A 16,809-nucleotide genomic window follows, 5' to 3' on the forward strand; every position below is an offset into this window, starting at 1 on the left:
GTCTTCCAAGAGATCTGTTAACTTAGGACAGTTTAAAGGAAGGAACAATTGATTTGAAGCTTTTCAACTTGAAGTCTGTACCTTAGGAAAAAAATACTTAAAGCTGCCTGAAAAAAACTCAGTAAAAATAATTTTGTAATAAAACAGAAAAATAACCTACTTGATTTTATAATTCTAATGCAAATCCCACCACTATCTAATAATTTTAAGTAATTTAGATTCAGAGTTGATATAAACATGGTTGTAAAACACCTTATTAAATTGTTTTACTATCAACACCAGGGTTCATTTAAATTATTTCATGAGAATTTAGCACTGTTATTTCTGGTTTGTGGACCAAGGTCCCCAAGGCAGTATTTCTCCAAGTCTCAGGAGAACAAAGAAATTCTTTTCGACAAAAACAGGTTCACTTGGCAATATAATTCTCCTTTCCAAAGAATCATCATTTACATCAGCACCCAAAAAACCTAAAGCATGACAGGAAAGTAACCTGTTTACTTGTGTCTAGCCCAGCACTCCCCAAGTACCTGGCCACAGAAACCTTTTTTTCCCCCTATTTAAACCATTCCTAGAAACACTGGGGAATACTGCCTCAAACAATAATGGTATTTGGACATCAAGGACTTAGAATTGTTCCTGCTTTTATTCTGATAATCATCTTTTAGAAAGGCATCGTTCATTCACTCGAAAGTCATCTTTTTCTTTTGGGGAGGAGGGACAGTAGTGGATCTAGTACCTACTGGAGGAAAGCAAATGGCCATAAAGTAGCTGCAAATTGCCATAGGCTTCCCTCAGCAGCTCTGTATTAATATCTGGATCTGGTGTAACAGCTTTTGATTATAAGGACATACAGAATAGATAAATCAGGCAGGGATTTAGCTCAGTGGCTCCGCGCCTGCCTCGCAAGTGCAAGGTCCTGAGTTTGATCCCTGGTACAAAAAAAAAAAAAGAATAGATAAACCACTTAACATTTCATTCTATTTTTACCTACGTGACTTCCAGTCAAATGTTCCTTTACAGTAAGGGATCACCAAACATTACAAGAATCATTTGTATGCCTTTCTTACCACTGACTGAAAAAAATTAAGCAACTTCTGGCTAGGTACTGTGGTGGGAATGTAAAGCAGAAAGAAATGTGCCTATGGGCACCCGGAAGGATACTTTGCATTACTGGAAGTACAACAGGTATGGAGTTAGGCTAAAGAAGTTTTGAACTAATTTAGCTTGTAATCTAGGAAAGAAGACACGCCTCTTCACCTACCATGCCTCTTATGACTTAAGGTTTATGAGTGGCACTAGTGGTGAACTCAAAGTGCAAAAGAGAATTCATTAATAGTTCTAACAGCCTTAAAATACACTGAGCACCAAACTAAAAATCTTCACTTAAACAGCTTTATTTTAGCAGCTCAATTTTTACATTCTACATATTTTTCTTTTAAATACATTTCTGTTTCTGTCTATTCTGCATAGATGGCATATTCATTAACTCTTGTAGTTGATTTTTTCATTTGCCATTTGCTGCTACCTGACCTGAAAGAAGTCAGGATAAACGAAGTGTTCTTGGTGGAAATTAAGAAGCATTTAACTTCTCAGCAGAACTTTACTTTGATGCAGACTTCAATGCAAGCTTTTCTTCCTCTTCTTTTTCAAATCCTGAACAGACAGGAGATCTTCCCTTGGGATATCGAGCACAACACTTACGCAGTTCTTGAATGACAGCCTGACACTTTGATTCCATGTAATTGTTGGCTGAAAAACAGGCAGACCCTAGTCATGATCTCTTCAGGCTAAGAGAGAGTGTACAGTGAGGTTTAGATCAGCACTTTTCACCCCTTTTCACTTCCAGTACATATGAAATGAAGCAAGTACTGTAGATATACTCAAGTCCATTGGATTCTTTCTCATTTAGAGACCTGTCAACAGGTCAATTAGGAAGAAAAGTATAATTTACAAAGTAGTTGAAAACTATTTTAATATATAATTTCATTTTCTTTTAAGGTCAAGTTAATAGCTAATGTGCCTTTTTATTTTCCCTGATACCGGAAATTGAACTCAGGACCTTGCGCCTGCCAGGCAGGCACAGCACTGCTGAGCTACATCCTTGGCCCCTCTTATGTGCCCCTCCCCACCCTAGTCCTGGGGACTGAACTCAGGACTTTGTACTTGCAAGGTGGGCACAGTGCCACTGAGCTAAATCCCGGCCCATCTTACATTCCTTTTTAAAGGGGGTCACTGATCCCTTTTGGTAATTTGATGAATTAGAAAAATGCACATAGTCCACACATGTAAAATAATTGTTTTTTATAAACAGAATATACAACAAAGACCTTACAACCTCCATAGCTTAAAATATCACCTGCTTGGCCCTTTATAGAAAACATCTGCAGCAGATCCCAGGTGATCTGAGAGGGTGCGTGGGAACTAGCCATTCCTCTCAATAGTTACGGAAGTCTGACAAGTTACAGTATATAACCTGTGTCTATAAAATGGTGGTCACAGTAGCTTCTACCTCATGGATAAAAAGATTAAATGAGTAATGCCTTTGTCACCTAGTAAGTAGTCTTTCCAGCTCAAACCTTTCACACTGTGCCAACTCTTTTGTTTTGTTTTGTTTTGTTTTCGTACCAGGGATTGAACGCGGGTCCTTGCGCTTGTGCAGCAGGTGGTGAAACCACTGAGCTAAATCCCCAGCGCAATGTACCAACTCTTTTTAATTTGATTTATTCTCCTTTAGCTGTCAGTTGCTACTTCAAATAAAATAAGTTTTTACTTAGAATTAAATGCAATTTTTTTCCTTTTTCTTAAAGAGAAGAGTAAAGCTGAATTAGTATTCTACAATAATATTTTAGAATAAAAGATTCTATAAAATAATGTTTATATCATAAAAATGAACCAAGAATAAAAGTTACATCAAATGAAATACACAAAGGCTTGACCATTTTTCCTTCACATCTTTCTATATTTTCATGAGCATCCACCTCTATTACTTTCATAATAGAAAAATGCACAAAAATCCACTTTTCACATAGCATTATAGCTTTTGTTATTTGCTTTTCTGGCAGTAATCACTTGCTGATTAAAAAATAATCTAATATTTGGTCAAACATAGCTGATTTAAAGCCTCATGGACAAATCACATCAATATACTTTAGCTGAAGTTTACTTTTTCTATTAAGAGTTAGTTGCTGACTGTGGTAACTGAATTCCACTTGTATTTTCAACCCCCTCCTGCCAGATTCCTTTTAAAAAGTAAGTTGTCAGCTGCAGTGAAGACTAGTTTTTTTGTTTGGTTTTGGCAGTGCTGGGGATCAAATCCAGGGCCTTGAGCATGCTGAGTAATTACTTTACCAAGGAGCTGCATCCCCAGCCCCAAAAGGCTAATTTTAAAACTAGTCTTTTTATAAAACGACTTGCTCAGTTCAGTAATTCTCAACTTGGCTATACAATGAAATCATTAGCTTTCCAGAATGATTCCTACCCAGACACTAGCCCTAGGAAATGATTTACTTGTTCTAGGCAACACTTTCCAGGTGATTCTAATTACAACCAAGGTGGAAAACCTCTGGCTTAGATCGAATTACTTTTTATCTCTATCTTTACTGTTACACAGAAATAGTACAGTCTGAGAAGTGTTAATGTAGGCTGCTGATAAAAGAATAATTAGCCTTTTATAGTTAGTTCACAGGTAAAGTTGAAAAATACTTAAAAAGCAAGTTACATACTACCTTGTAAACATTTCTGTATTTCACAGGCTTGTTTCTGGCACGGATCCTTTTGTGGCATATCCAGAAATCTAAAACAAGAAAAATGATTATTTTACTTTTTTTCATAAACACTGTAAAGCCCCACTGCATGGAATTTTCTTCTGAGACAAGTAGTATACCCTTATAAATGCTGGAAAATAATTACACTAAAAATATTCTTCCCATTTATATGATGAACCAATTATATTTTCATAATATCCATTTCATTAAGTTTGGAAGATATAGATTTACACGAGACAAAAACCCTTAAATTCAATCTACTCATCTTGAACACTGTAAAGCAATGTTTGCCTACAGGAACTGATGTTGCTGCTCATGGAGCCTGGCCTACTATCCAGCTCTATGATTCATGAAGAAACACAGTATGTGACTCAATTCCTTGAGCCTTTTTCTTTACCATTTGTATATAAAATGGGAATCATACCTACCTCAAAGCCTTGATAGGACTAAATGTGAAAAAGTAATGTGCGTAGTACAGTGCCTGGAAGGCAGTAAGGACTCAATACATGGTAGCTGTTATTCTCAAGACATTTTTAAAATGAGGTATCACTGTACGTTAGGCTGGCCCTGAACTGTGCGCTCAAGCAATACTCCTACTTCAGCCTCCCGTAGCTAGGACTACAGGTTACCATGCCTAGTTCAAAACTTGTTTTAAAAAGTAAAACCTTACTTTAATGTATATAAACTGTTACGGTTAACTCAGAAAATCCTTTACATAGGTAGCAAATGCTTTCCTAGGAATCAACAATATTTGGTGCTATTACTTCCTGAGAAAGGTGCCAGCTAAGCAGCTAAAATAATTTTTGGAGCGCTTATGAAAACCAGATTATTTGAAGTATTGTTACCAGAGAAGAAATTTAAGTGCCCACAATTTTGATCAGCAACTTCTAATAATCTGAAGACACATTTTCAGGAAGAAAAGAGGCCTAGGAGTCTTTGTAACTAATTTCATCAATACAAATAACTCTTTCCCTCTGAGAATCCTCTAAATTTCTCAATAGATCCAAATTAGGTCAGTACTGGGATGGGAAACACTGGAGCAAAACCTAGGATATTTACAGGGTGGGAGAAGGAAAGGCAGGTGAATTTCTGTAGGGCAAATAAATGACAAACAGATGTTGATGCTGCTAGGAGCTGCTCTCTTCTCTCTAAATCAGTACCAAGTCCTTGGTGATCAGGGCATCTGTTCTGTAGCACGTGCTGACTTTTGTGGGATTCATCAGACCCCAGTTCCAGCCGGTGATGTCCATTAAAGGTTCTATGGCAATTTCCAAAGGAGTCAACTTCAAGTTATGTGTCCTGACTAAGTGCTTTTGTTGACTCACTTTCTGCCCGTGTAACTCTCTCTCTTCAGTGTCACTTGCAGTGTTCTTCATGACCCTTCCTAAACGTCTGTGTTCTCGAGCAGTTTTCAACCCACTCCCTCCCCCCAGGCCCAAGAGTGGGTGCACTGCAGAGGTGGATGAAGAGATTGCCATATACTGAACAGAACAGAGGAGCATATCTTCCTAGAATCCCAGCACCTGGAAAAAAAAATCATTAAAATCACCACAACTGAATAGAGTGAAAATGAAGAAGGGGAGGAAAGAGGAGAAATAGAAATACATACCAGGTTAATCATCAGGCAAAAGCTTAAGCAACAGCTCCTGTACTCCCCTGACCTGTCAGAAAAATAAAAGTTTATAGAGTACTCTGTTACAGGAGTCAAAATACAATGGGAAATGATTAAGCAACATGTGTACCATTAAATGATGCTGTATCTGCCACAAGCGAGAGTTGTTATCCATGTAGCGCTCCTCTGGGTAGAGTTGCCACATAAGAGGTAGCTGGGAGGTAAGAAGGTGACTTGGCCTGGCTGCGTCACCTAAGGGAACCTGAACTTGCTGGACTCGTGCCCTTAGGAAACTCGTCTCCTAATGGGAAAGCATGATCAAAAATGAAACCAAAGACTTCAGAATATTGAGACTGGATAGGAATCAAGTTACATGAAAGCAAAAGCAAGGAAATAAGTAAAATGAAAAGTTACCTCTTCCACGACGGCCACCCATGTGCGCTGGTATTCGTCGCGGTAGATACCCTCTTGGTGAACCCAGAGGTGATCGGGTGGAGCCCCCACATCCTCTCCTGCCATTCTGGGCTTTGGGTTCCAACTTTATCCCTGCTTTTCTCCACCTAAGCCTGCAGCACCCGTGCACAGGACACAGGTGTGACTTTCTGGGTTTGGATGAACTCACCACTGAGCAAGGTGACTTGGGACTAGCAAGAACCAAAACTCATACATGTCTATTTGCATAGCCTGATTAGAACCAAGGACATCTGCTTTCTGCAAGGCTGAAAGTGACAATGAGTGATACTCAGGCAGAGCCTCAAGGTAATGCTATTGGCTACAAAACACTCAAGGACTCTAGATAAGTTCTGTGGGCGTATAGAAGGAGCACTACAAGACGCTGGGCACTGGTCTCACCCATTCTTTGCATTCACAAAACAGTGTCTGGCAAAATATAGTTAGTGATAGAAAATGCACAAGAGCATGCCTAAGAGCACATTATTTTGTCAAGAAGGCAATAAAACAGACACATGCACGCCATATTCCCCAGGGAAAAGCCACTTCCAAGCAGTTTCTATTTTTTAAAAAGATTGAGTCATCTGCATGGTTTTCTAAACTGAAATTAAGAGTTTATCAGTCTACTAAGAAAGGTTACTTATAGTAACAAGACATTTCCAAAAGGGGATTTTTATGTTAGGAAAAATATTTAGGGCAACTTCATGGAATTTCTGAGCTACAAGCAACTGTGGGGATCATGGTGATTTTAAACTGTGTGAGAGCCAATGATAATTATTCATCTAGATCTTTGTTTCATTTTAATAATGCTGCAGGATGTTGTAGGAGCTCATTTTCCCATACAGACATAGGTTTAAATTTTTATTTCCTAAGCCAGAAAAGCCCCTCTGCACTTTGAGAGGTGTAAAGGAAGCACACCTCTACTCAGCCCTGAAACTCATTTCAGGACCTCACAATAACTTAACATGTACTTTTCATGAATGAATCTTTTGGACTCTGCTCATGGCCCTGCAGTTTCACATATTTCTACCTTTCAAAGAGACAAACACGCCTCTTGTTTGTGGCATGGGGGATTTGTCTCACAAAACACAGGCCTCCTATTCTCATCAGGTAGCCACTGAGTGGGAAAGAGAATACAGCATAGCTCAGGAGGTTGGTAGAATCCTTCGAAGTGAGACTGTGCAGAGCAAACCAGATGGCCTAACCAGGAGATAGAATAAGAAAAAGCCAGAGATATAAATCAAGCAAAACAAGTCCTTTTTTTTCAAGGATAACTACCTGAGTCTGATATTTTTTGTAACCAGTTTGGCTTTCCTAAAAGGAAAGTAGAAAAAACAAAACAAAACTCTTACAGACTTAAGAAGTGAACTGATTTGGTGAATAATTTAAAAGCATCACATTTGCTTCACCTATTCTGCCTTGAGTAGCTGTGACTCTAAGCCTGGCATTGGCACCTGCTTTCACACGGATATGCTCTCATTTCAAACTCATCCTTAACCAACGCCTCTTCTGATTTTACACACTCAAAATTTAGAAGTTACTGTGGGTTTCTTCTCTTTCTTCAGTTGCTACATCCTATCTCTCACCAATTCCAGCAAGAACCAGCAAACTTCCCCCAAATACTCATTTCAGGCTCATTATTTTAAGCCATTTTTTCTATTTAGCGGATATCATTGTTCTACCTTCCCTTCTCCCCAGAGCTTTGGAAAGAAGTGATCCAAACAAAAATCCAGTAAATATATGAAAATAAATTAATATGGGAAATATATTAGTATGTCAAGTTATGTATTAATATATAAATTTATACTAAATTAGTTTATATCAAATTAGTTATATCAAATAAATATATTGAATCTGAGCACAAAAGGCATAGTTGTAGCCAGCAATTTTTTTTAAAAAAGTAGAAGCCAAGCATTAAGGGTTTCAGGACCATTTCAAATTTATACATAGGTCCTAGCAACAATCATCATGTTGATATTTAAATTGCTTTTGAATAAAAACAAAACTTTATTCTTTCATTCTTTATACTGATATTATTAAAATGAAATAATTCAAGCAGAAGACAGGGCAGACAGACTGGAGATAATGTTTGGAGTTCCTATGAATCACTACAAAATATTCTCAGAAGGGCAGTGGTATGTGCTGCTCTACCCCAAAGGTTAACATGTTGTCCTCAGTAAGATGAGCCTGGGGACAACCCTCAGCGCCCTCTGGACTTGGGTACCATTCACACAGCATGAAGGCCTAGGGAGGAGAACTGCAGTGATCAAGGGGCAGACAAATCACCACGTGAACGTTGTTGACTAACCACATCCTCAGCAGAGAAAAGCAAAGGCTGAGCAAGATGGATTCAAAGTCTCTCAAAGCCACAGGTTGAATGGGACACCATTTCCCTAAATGTGATTCACAGAGCACTTGCTCCCAATATTTTCCTTGGTCAAATAAGTTTGGAAATGTTGAGTTATCAAGCATATTAGCATAGTAAAAGTTCTGGAAAGTTATGCAGTAAAGAAACTTTGTGTTGTTTAACATTTCCTAAATTTATTCGACCAGAGAACATTTTTTTTTTGCATATAACACTTGTCCACAAAATTCAGGACGCCTCGAAGTAAAATGGGTCTCTTAAAACCTCAAGATAAACTTAGGTACAAAGTGCAATACTATACACAAAATATAAACCTGTGCAATTCAAAGAATATTACCAGCTGCAAATACAGATAGACTGCAAAAAATGTTTAGATAACTTTACAGCTGTATCATCCACTAAAAGAGATTGTCCCTATGGGGGTCACCTTGACGCCAGAGACCATATTGGCACAAATTCTTTTTAGGCATTTTGAAAATTAGGTTCTAAGTGGATGACATGTAACAAGATTTCATAGATTACTAAGAAAACCAACGTTTTTCCTTTATCAAATGAATTATTTTGTCTTTAAAAAAAAGTATGATTTGCTTTAATTTCCAGGTATTTGAACAGTTTTTAAACATTGATCAGCTGAATACACTTACTTTATTTGAAGTCATTTAGTAAATTCCTCCAATTACAAAGGGTAAAGTTGCCAACAACATGGGCCCTGGAATCAGTCTGGCCTACTTATGCATCCTGATTCTACCACTTACGAGCTTTGTGACCTTGGAAGTTCACTTTTGTCTACCTCACGTTTCCTGAGGCATAAAATGAGAATTAAAGGACATATTAATCATAATGGTACTTACGAAGGCTTTCCATATGTTTACAGACATCAAGTCATTTAATATGCATGGTCTCATGGGGTGCTATTAGGTGGGCACTATTAGTATCACACTTAAAGGTGAAGAAAGCAAGGTGCAAGGAGGTGAGACAATTTGCATATGGTAACTAAGCTAGGAAGTTGCAGAGCCTGAGTCCAACTGGGTCAGTTTCCACACACTGGATGAGACTGTCTATCACATAATAAGTTTGCTATAAATGCTACAGTTTTTTTCCTCCTCCAAGTAAATGTTTGGACTTGTAAAAAGGTAGCCATTAGCATTATAAAAGTGAATGTCATTCTGGAATATGAGATTAACTAACATCAACAATAAACAAAAGGTGTTTTTCTTCTTGAAGGTGTCTAAAGGAACTTTATAAATTTGAAATATAACAAAAGGGCACAGTAGCCATGAGCAGTAACTGAAAATAAAATGTGACATAAAATCAAAACTTAAGAGATCATTACAGATAGGTCCCATGTACATTTGAAAAATGTCCAGCCTTCATCATTACCAAACTTAATCATGGAAAGATGTGCCATGTGATCCTTAAGCATTAGGTAAAAAAAGAGGTTGCTGGCATATACATTACAAATAGTTCCACTGGATTTGAGGCCCTATTTGTTGGGAGACTTGGGTTGGAACTGACTTGGGAGAAAAGAGCAAAGCATCAACACTTCAATGAGCACCTAGGGAATGTTCCCTTTCCAGTACTGCCATATATGCCTGGCTTCAAAACTACACAGGGAATAGAAAAACAAAGAGACAAACGCGGATGGGTTGTGGAGGCAGCATGGCATACATTTTTGTCTGATTTAGGATTCGCTCCTAAAATTCTCGTGGAATTCATCAACTTGTGAATTGGGAGCTCTGTTATGTTTAAGCCTTGGTACGTTGACATACCTTAAATAAAATTACTTTTACATACAATTTCACCATGTCTGACAGCATCAAGAGAAAAAGAGCTGAGCAAACTCTTCTGGATAGCAGATGTGAAGCACCTGAACTTTCAAAACGGAAGTCCCCCAACTCCCCTTCCTTGTACCAAACAAATGGGTAACTAAAAGCCCTGCTAGAGAGCAGCAGTAGCTAAGCTCTAAGCTCGAGTGATACTTTTTCAGATTCAGTATAGCGGTGTTTCTCCAAAAGGTTACTCACATGAATATAATGTTTCTTGGGCTAATTACTCCGCCTCGAGAACAGCTAGGCTAACGCTTCCAGGCCTCCCACCCCGAGCCGCTCGAGCCAGATCGCGACAGGAGCCCGGGGCAAGCCGAGGGGCAGCCCGGGCCGAGGTCACCAGAACCGAAGTTGCTAGACGCGGGCCGGCAACCGGAAGTGATCCAGGGAGAGTTGTACGAGACTCAGGGGCTGTGACTTAAAATAAAACAAAAGAAATAAAACCTTAACTGTTTTGGGACCGACTTTCAACAGAGCGATCCCCTGGCTCGAGAGGCCGGCATTCGCGGCGACGTCGCCTCAAAGGGCTGTCCCCCAAGAGCGTAGGCCGCGCACAGCTCTCTTCAGCGGGCGGGCAAAATGGGCGACGTCGCTCAGGAGGCGCCTGCCCGGGCGCCCGGGCGCCGCTCACAGACTGTCTTCCTCGGCGCAGGCCAACAGCGCCGCCTCCCCGCCTCCCCGCCTCCCCACCTCCCCGCCTCCCCGCCTCCCCGCCGCCCCCGCCGCCCGGCTGCCGCTCGGACCTCCGCCCGCCAAGGACCTCCACCGCGACCGCCACGCCTGCCCCAACCGGCGCGGGAGCTTTCCAGGTGCTGCTGGGCGGGCCGCGCCCCCGCCCCGGGCCCCGCCCCCGCCCCCGCCCCTGCGGAACCGGAGGGGCAGGCCCGGCCTGGGCGGAGCGCGGGGTGCAAGGGAAGCGGCGCCGGAGCACCCGGTTGGTCAGGCCGAAGTGGGCCCGAGGAGGACGTGAGCTAGGTCGGAGCAAGATGGCGGTGCAGGTGGTGCAGGCGGTGCAGGCGGTTCATCTGGAATCTGACGCTTTCCTAGTTTGTCTCAACCATGCCCTGAGCACAGAAAAGGAGGAGGTGATGGGGCTGTGTATAGGGGAGGTGAGTAGGTCGGCCTGGCTGGAAGCCCACTGAGCAGTCCCCAGTGGTCCCCGGGGCGGCTGGGAGGCCACAAGAACCTCCCACCTCGATCCTTGCCCATTCTCTGGATGGCTTTTTTGTGGGGCCCTTTCCCCTGCTCCCCCCTCCCGCCCCTCGCTTATCCTCTCGCACGCCTCCAGCGATCTGCAGAAACCCACGGAGAGCCTTGCTGCTGAGGTTACCACCCCACTGACTAAGTGGGGTACAAGTCAGGGCAGAGAGCAGTTGTGGTAGAATAAGGACATCGAGGTATGAAGAAGCCGCGACGTTAGACTAGAGCCTCCCCCTTGGCTCTAGGGAAGCAGAGGTGGCCATAAAGCGTTTGAAAGCTTAGCAGAGGTTCCAAGAGACAAGAAGGGTTTTTATGGACATGAAAGTTTCCACTTCGTTGCGTTGCAGAGGGACGAAAGTGGATGAGGAAATACAGTGTAGCTATTTACAATCTAAAAATTCTCCAGTCTTTAATTCCGGTGTCAGTGAACATATGACCTAATTTTTGTATAATCTGCATTCCCGTAGTCAAATAAGCGTAATGTGATCAATAATGTTTTCTGTTCCTTCCCACTCTAGTTGAATGACGACACAAGGTAAGACTATATATTTACTCAGATCCTGTGATTTCTAAATCATTGTTAACTCAAAGTTATGACGTTTGGTACCGTTGTGTGTGGATTCTGTGTTAAATTACCAGTGCGACTTCAGAACACCCTCAGGTCTATAGTTTGAGTTCCACCCCAACCTTGAAGGTTTATTTCTGCCTTTTTAGTAGGAGGAATTTCACCTGAGGTATATATGACCTTATGTGAAAAATATGATTAAGGGGTAACAGGACCATAAGTGAACCTGTTAAGTCTCTTAGAAATAGAATTTTATTGACAGAAATAAAGGCAGCGTGTTGAAAAGACTACCAATATGTTTTACATTATTTTTCATTTTCTTGCTTGATGTGTTTTATGTTCTCTCTCCCCTGAAATGTCAGTGAGATACCAATAATTTTCATTGTGGCAGATAATGTATACATTCAGAGGCTTTTTCCCCTGTTGATCCACTCCTCTCTCTAAATAGTGGCTTTCTGCCTTCTCCCTTGGTGGGCCCTATGTGATCCCAGAGATCCCTAGTAGCTTGAATGCTTGAGGGCAAACCCTTTGGGTAACTTTTACTTAAATTTCAAAGCACAACTTACTGTATTTCTCAACAGACCTCTGTAATACTCAGAAGTCCTGTCTAGCAGCTCTAGCCTCAGTTCACTTTCCCTCCTCTTTTGCTTCTGTTAAACTATCATTGCAAAAACTGTTAATCTGGTTATTTTGCCTTAACTCCTTTTCCTATTCCAAAACCAAGTTCTTTCCCTCCTACTTTATCCCCAATAGGACTGACTCCAAATTTGCGTATACTGGAACTGAAATGGGCACAGTTGCTGAAAAGGTATGTGTGCTGGAATTCTGCGTGATGGCAACTTGCAGCTGGGGAGGGGTTTCTACTCTGATTATCAATCCAGTCTGTGGCTGGGTAGGGTGTTCTTTCCAATAGAATCAGAAAAGAAATCTACCCAGTAGGAATGGGATCTAATTTTCTGTTCTTTTTAGCAGTTGTCTACTTGATCAAAATGAGTAATCACTATCAGTACCACTCTCTCCGGCATCCCCCATTGCCTGTTGCGGACCCTTCTCTCCCTCTCCTTGAGGCTTTGGCATCTGGTTCGCTGTGTTGTCACTCTTTATCCTGAGTCTCAGCAGCTACTCATGTAGGCCTTCTCTTCTTGAACACAAACTATCCATATTAGCATGGTTCTTAGCCTACTTTGGCTTTTTTTCTGTCTGCTTTTCCACTCTATTTTTTTTTTCTTGGTACCGGGGATTGAACTCGGGTCCTTGTGCTTGCGAGGCAGGCGGCGAAACCACTGAGCTAAATCCCCCGCCCAGTTATAACATTCTTTTACTGTCCTCTTAGTGGCTATCCTACATATTATAATATCAGTTCTTGATTTATTACAGTCTGATACAAATGGCTATAGTTACCATTTCCTCAATAATGCAGATGCTCTTCAACTTATAATTTGGTTATGTCCCAATAAACCCAGTGGGTTTAGTACTGGGATAGTGGACTGAAAATTTTGTAAGCCAAAAATGCATTTAGTATTCCCAAACCACCAAACATAGTTTAGCAAGACAGACAGAACACTGTAAAATATTGCTTGTTTCCCTTCATGAACATGTGGATAACTGAACTGCAGCTCACTGCTGCTATCCAGGATTGTGAGAGAGTATCATATCACATATCATAGATCACTAATCTGGGAAAAGATCAAAATTCAAAGTATAGTTTCTGCTGAATACATATTGCTTTTACACTGTGATAAAGTTGGGGACCATCTATACTGGAACATTAGAACATTTTGTTTTCATTTATTCCCTCCCACCTTTTGGGTTATTGTTGACATATATTTTAATTCTATGGTTATTTTAAGCCTCACATGACACTGGTTTTTTCGGGTTTTCTTTTTTGTACCAGGGATCGAACACACACTGTTAAGTTTTATGCAGTTTTGGGATTTTTCATTTGCCTAAACAACTCCCTCTAAGGGCTGGGGATGTAGCTCAGTGGAGCTGCACCTGCCTGGCAAGCGCAGGGTCTCGAGTTCAATCCCCGGTGGGGCAGGGGGACACTCTCTAGAGAGATTTCTTTGCTGATAATGAATTTCCTCCATTGTGCATCTGAAAATCTCTTTATTTTGCCTTAATTTGCCTTAACTTTTGAAGGATATATTGTTTCAATATAGAATTCTTGGTTGGCAGATATTCTTTTAGCATCTCATTCTCTGGGCTTGAATTGTTTCAGTTGAAAAGCCAGCTGTTTGTCTTTCCTTGAAGGGTTATGCATATTTCCATCCTGCTTTTGATTTTATTTATTGATTTTTTGATGCCTGTCAGACATTGTACTGGTGGCTGGCAATAAAAATATAGATATAACAAAGTCCCTGCTCTTAAGGAGCTTACATTTTAGTACAGGAGAAAATTGTGTGAAATAAGTAGAACACAATATGTATTCTAAAACAGTTATAAGTGAGTGGGTATTATAAAAGAAGTCATATGCGGAAGAAAATGATTAGTTTTGACAGGATAATCAGGAAATTTAAAGGATATGAAAGAGTCCACCATGTAAAAAAAAAAAAAAAAGGCAGGGCCGGGGATTTAGCTCAGTGGTTTCGCCGCCTGCTGCGCGAGCGCAAGGACCCAAGTTTGATCCCCATTACCAAAGAAACAAAAAGGCTGGGAAGCACCTTGTAGGCAGAAGGGACAGGATGCGAGAAGGTGTGGTGTCTAGGGAACTTCAAGCGGCCGAATAATGCCAGACAGACATCTATCTGAAGGTACTCATACATGCTTTTCCACAGGACATCACTTGAGAACTTTTTGTTTATTCTAGAAAGTGGAAATTTGATTATAAAAGTAGCCAGCATTTAGTATCAAAGGCTCCCTTGTTTTTTGTTTTTTGGTTTTTTTTGGTACCGGGAATCAAACTCCGGACCTTGCACTTGCGAGGCAGACGGTGGAACCACTGAGCTAAATCCCCGGCCCTAAGGTTCCCTTGTTTTGAAAAACAGTTCTATGATTTCATTAAATCTCTACAAGATTAGAAATTGAAGAGCTGAATTGGTTAGATAGCTTTCTTGTTTGAAAAAGTTAAAATTGCAAGATGAATATATAAATAAAATCTTTGCTTATCTATTTGTAGCAGAATGCCGAAAATAGATAAAATCTTTGTCCATTAGAAATATAATCTTGGGCTGAGGATGTAGCTCAGTGCTAGAGCGCTTGCCTAGCATGCATAATGCCTTGGGTTCCATCCCTAAGACAGATTTATACAACGGGTGATAAAAACACGATGAATGTTTAGATTTGAAAAGAACTTATTTAAACATTCACCCTGTTTTATGATACTCCTTGTTGATCAACCATTTATGGCAATTTTTGTCAAATAAAAACATGGTATGTTGTCACCACCCTTGCTCATTGCATCTGGCACCTTGTGACTTTAGCCGCTTCCCCAAAATGACCATGAAAGGTAAATATTTTGGAATAATTCAGGAAATTGAGGCAGCCATGACAGTGCAAGTTATGATACCAAGGAAAGAGGACTCCAGAACTGCTTCAGAAAGTGGCAAGAACCATGGGATCAGTATGTTTGAAGCAAGAGGGAGTATTTTGAGGGCGACTCATGGCAAATATGTCTTTTACTGTAATATATGTTTTGGAAAATATTTTCTAAACATTTATCATAGGTTTTGATCACATCCCTTGATTGTGGTACATCTGAAATCAGACTTGCTACATTTCAGGGGCTCAGTAGCCACATGTGCCTAACGGCTCTTGTGTTGCATGGTGTGGTTTTCATCCTTGTCCCTTCAGTGTCTCACTGTGCAAACCCATCCTCTCCCCTGAAACTCTTGACTATTGCACTCTTCTGGTTTTGCCTTTTCTGTCTTCCTACCTATTCCCTTTTCTAGCCTATCAAAAATATTGGTATCCCTTTTGATTCAGGCCTCTGCTCTCTTTCTCCCACCTTTTTTGTTCACTCATACAATTTTATTGATTCCCCCACCTGCCTGTTAATCACGGCCATATCGTACATCCTCTCATCCCAGATCATCTCATCTGAAAGTGAGCTCATCTCTCTATCTTCTTTTTGTGTGTGTGTGTGGTTCTGGGATTGAATTCAGGACCTTGCGCTTGTGCTTGTGCTTGCGAGACAGGTACCACACCACTGAGCTAAATCCCCGGCCCATCTCTCTATCTTCTGACCATTTCTAAGCTTAGATCTCCCTCCTTTGTCCCATCTAGTCGGAGCCTTTAAACTTGAGAGTCATCATTAACGATTCTTTGCCCTGTGTCACTCATGGTTCATAAGCCACCAAATCTTGATTCTTCCTTTTTAATGGGTCTCAAATCTGTTTCTTTTGTCCCTATTATCTGCTTACTCCAGTACTTTATCATTATTTCATGTATAGATTATCTGAAATAATTTCCTTCCAGTTCATCCTGCAAATCACAGCTTGTTACTAGGTATCTTGTACATTCTCACTCCAGCTTTCCTTCTTTGATGTAGCATTTGCCGTTACACCTTAAGCTCTGTGTCTAAATCAATTGGCAGCCAGTTTCTCTCAAATTCTTCATTCATACTTTACTAGTGCATATACCCATTTGGCCTACCTGTAGAAATTCTATGAGCACACATACACACGTAGACCAGTCAATGAATAGATACCTTTTCTATGAAGGTTTTTTGTCTAATTTAAATGATTCCTTTCTCGTGAGCTCCCTAGCATTGATTTGTTACATTATTAGCATAGTTTCATGTATGATTGCTCCTTAATTGTATCACTATTGTTTTAAACACTTTGTCAGCCCTCTAATTTATTTCCTTTGTGTGACAGTATCTTGCACATAGTTGTTAACTGAATAATTATTAAACATTCAAAAAGGTGTTCCTTGATCTAAATACTTTTATATTTTTGTTTCAATTTCTTTCATTTGAAACATTTCATTATTCATGCAAAAAGTGTCAGTTTTCTAAAATGAAATCTTTAACCTGATACTCGAGTAAAATGCAGTCTTATAATGATGTAAGAAGTGTTGTTGGCGAG

General features: G+C 40.4%; 3 protein-coding genes across 15 annotated transcripts in view; 1 reads left to right on the forward strand and 2 right to left on the reverse strand.

The window, feature by feature from the left end:
- Window positions 1-1,378: 1,378 nt before the first annotated feature.
- On the reverse strand, window positions 1,379-10,606 carry Cmc4 (C-X9-C motif containing 4). 6 transcript variants are annotated; one of them, XM_013069451.3, is made up of 3 exons: window positions 10,468-10,606; window positions 3,726-3,793; window positions 1,379-1,749 (listed from the first exon to the last, which is right to left on the reverse strand). In XM_013069451.3, the coding sequence occupies exons 2-3, from the start codon at window positions 3,781-3,783 to the stop codon at window positions 1,601-1,603; spliced, it is 207 nt and encodes a 68-aa protein (XP_012924905.1). In that variant the 5' UTR covers window positions 3,784-3,793; window positions 10,468-10,606; the 3' UTR covers window positions 1,379-1,600. The 6 variants fall into 6 exon arrangements, with proteins under 6 accessions (XP_012924905.1, XP_087060257.1, XP_004875235.1 ...); XM_087204131.1 differs by having other exon boundaries at window positions 10,462-10,598; XM_004875178.3 differs by lacking the exon at window positions 10,468-10,606 and adding an exon at window positions 10,216-10,404.
- Window positions 5,099-10,601, reverse strand: Mtcp1 (mature T cell proliferation 1). 4 transcript variants are annotated; one of them, XM_004875183.4, is made up of 5 exons: window positions 10,468-10,601; window positions 5,791-5,942; window positions 5,507-5,677; window positions 5,374-5,425; window positions 5,099-5,287 (listed from the first exon to the last, which is right to left on the reverse strand). In XM_004875183.4, exons 2-4 carry the CDS (start codon window positions 5,893-5,895, stop codon window positions 5,378-5,380), a joined length of 324 nt encoding a protein of 107 aa, XP_004875240.1. In that variant the 5' UTR covers window positions 5,896-5,942; window positions 10,468-10,601; the 3' UTR covers window positions 5,099-5,287; window positions 5,374-5,377. The 4 variants fall into 4 exon arrangements, with proteins under 4 accessions (XP_004875240.1, XP_012924903.1, XP_087060256.1 ...); XM_013069449.3 differs by lacking the exon at window positions 10,468-10,601 and adding an exon at window positions 10,216-10,383; XM_087204130.1 differs by lacking the exon at window positions 10,468-10,601 and adding an exon at window positions 10,216-10,350 and having other exon boundaries at window positions 5,791-7,026.
- Window positions 10,607-10,880: 274 nt separating the features above from the next.
- The window catches only part of Brcc3 (BRCA1/BRCA2-containing complex subunit 3), a 67,952-nt gene continuing 62,023 nt past the window's right edge, over window positions 10,881-16,809 (forward strand). The window contains exons 1-3 of one of the 5 annotated variants that reach the window (XM_087204127.1): window positions 10,881-11,126; window positions 11,736-11,752; window positions 12,536-12,590. In XM_087204127.1, coding sequence (XP_087060253.1) covers window positions 11,004-11,126; window positions 11,736-11,752; window positions 12,536-12,590 — 195 coding nt within the window. In that variant the 5' untranslated portion in view covers window positions 10,881-11,003. The remainder of the gene's footprint in view (window positions 11,127-11,735; window positions 11,753-12,535; window positions 12,591-16,809) is intronic. The other 4 variants (XM_004875175.4, XM_087204128.1, XM_004875177.4 and 1 more) reach the window with 4 other exon arrangements.

This window comes from Heterocephalus glaber, unplaced genomic scaffold (assembly GCF_053883595.1).
Source record: "Heterocephalus glaber isolate CG9 unplaced genomic scaffold, H.glaber_assembly_v1.0 deba00001863, whole genome shotgun sequence".
NCBI lineage: Eukaryota > Metazoa > Chordata > Mammalia > Rodentia > Bathyergidae > Heterocephalus > Heterocephalus glaber.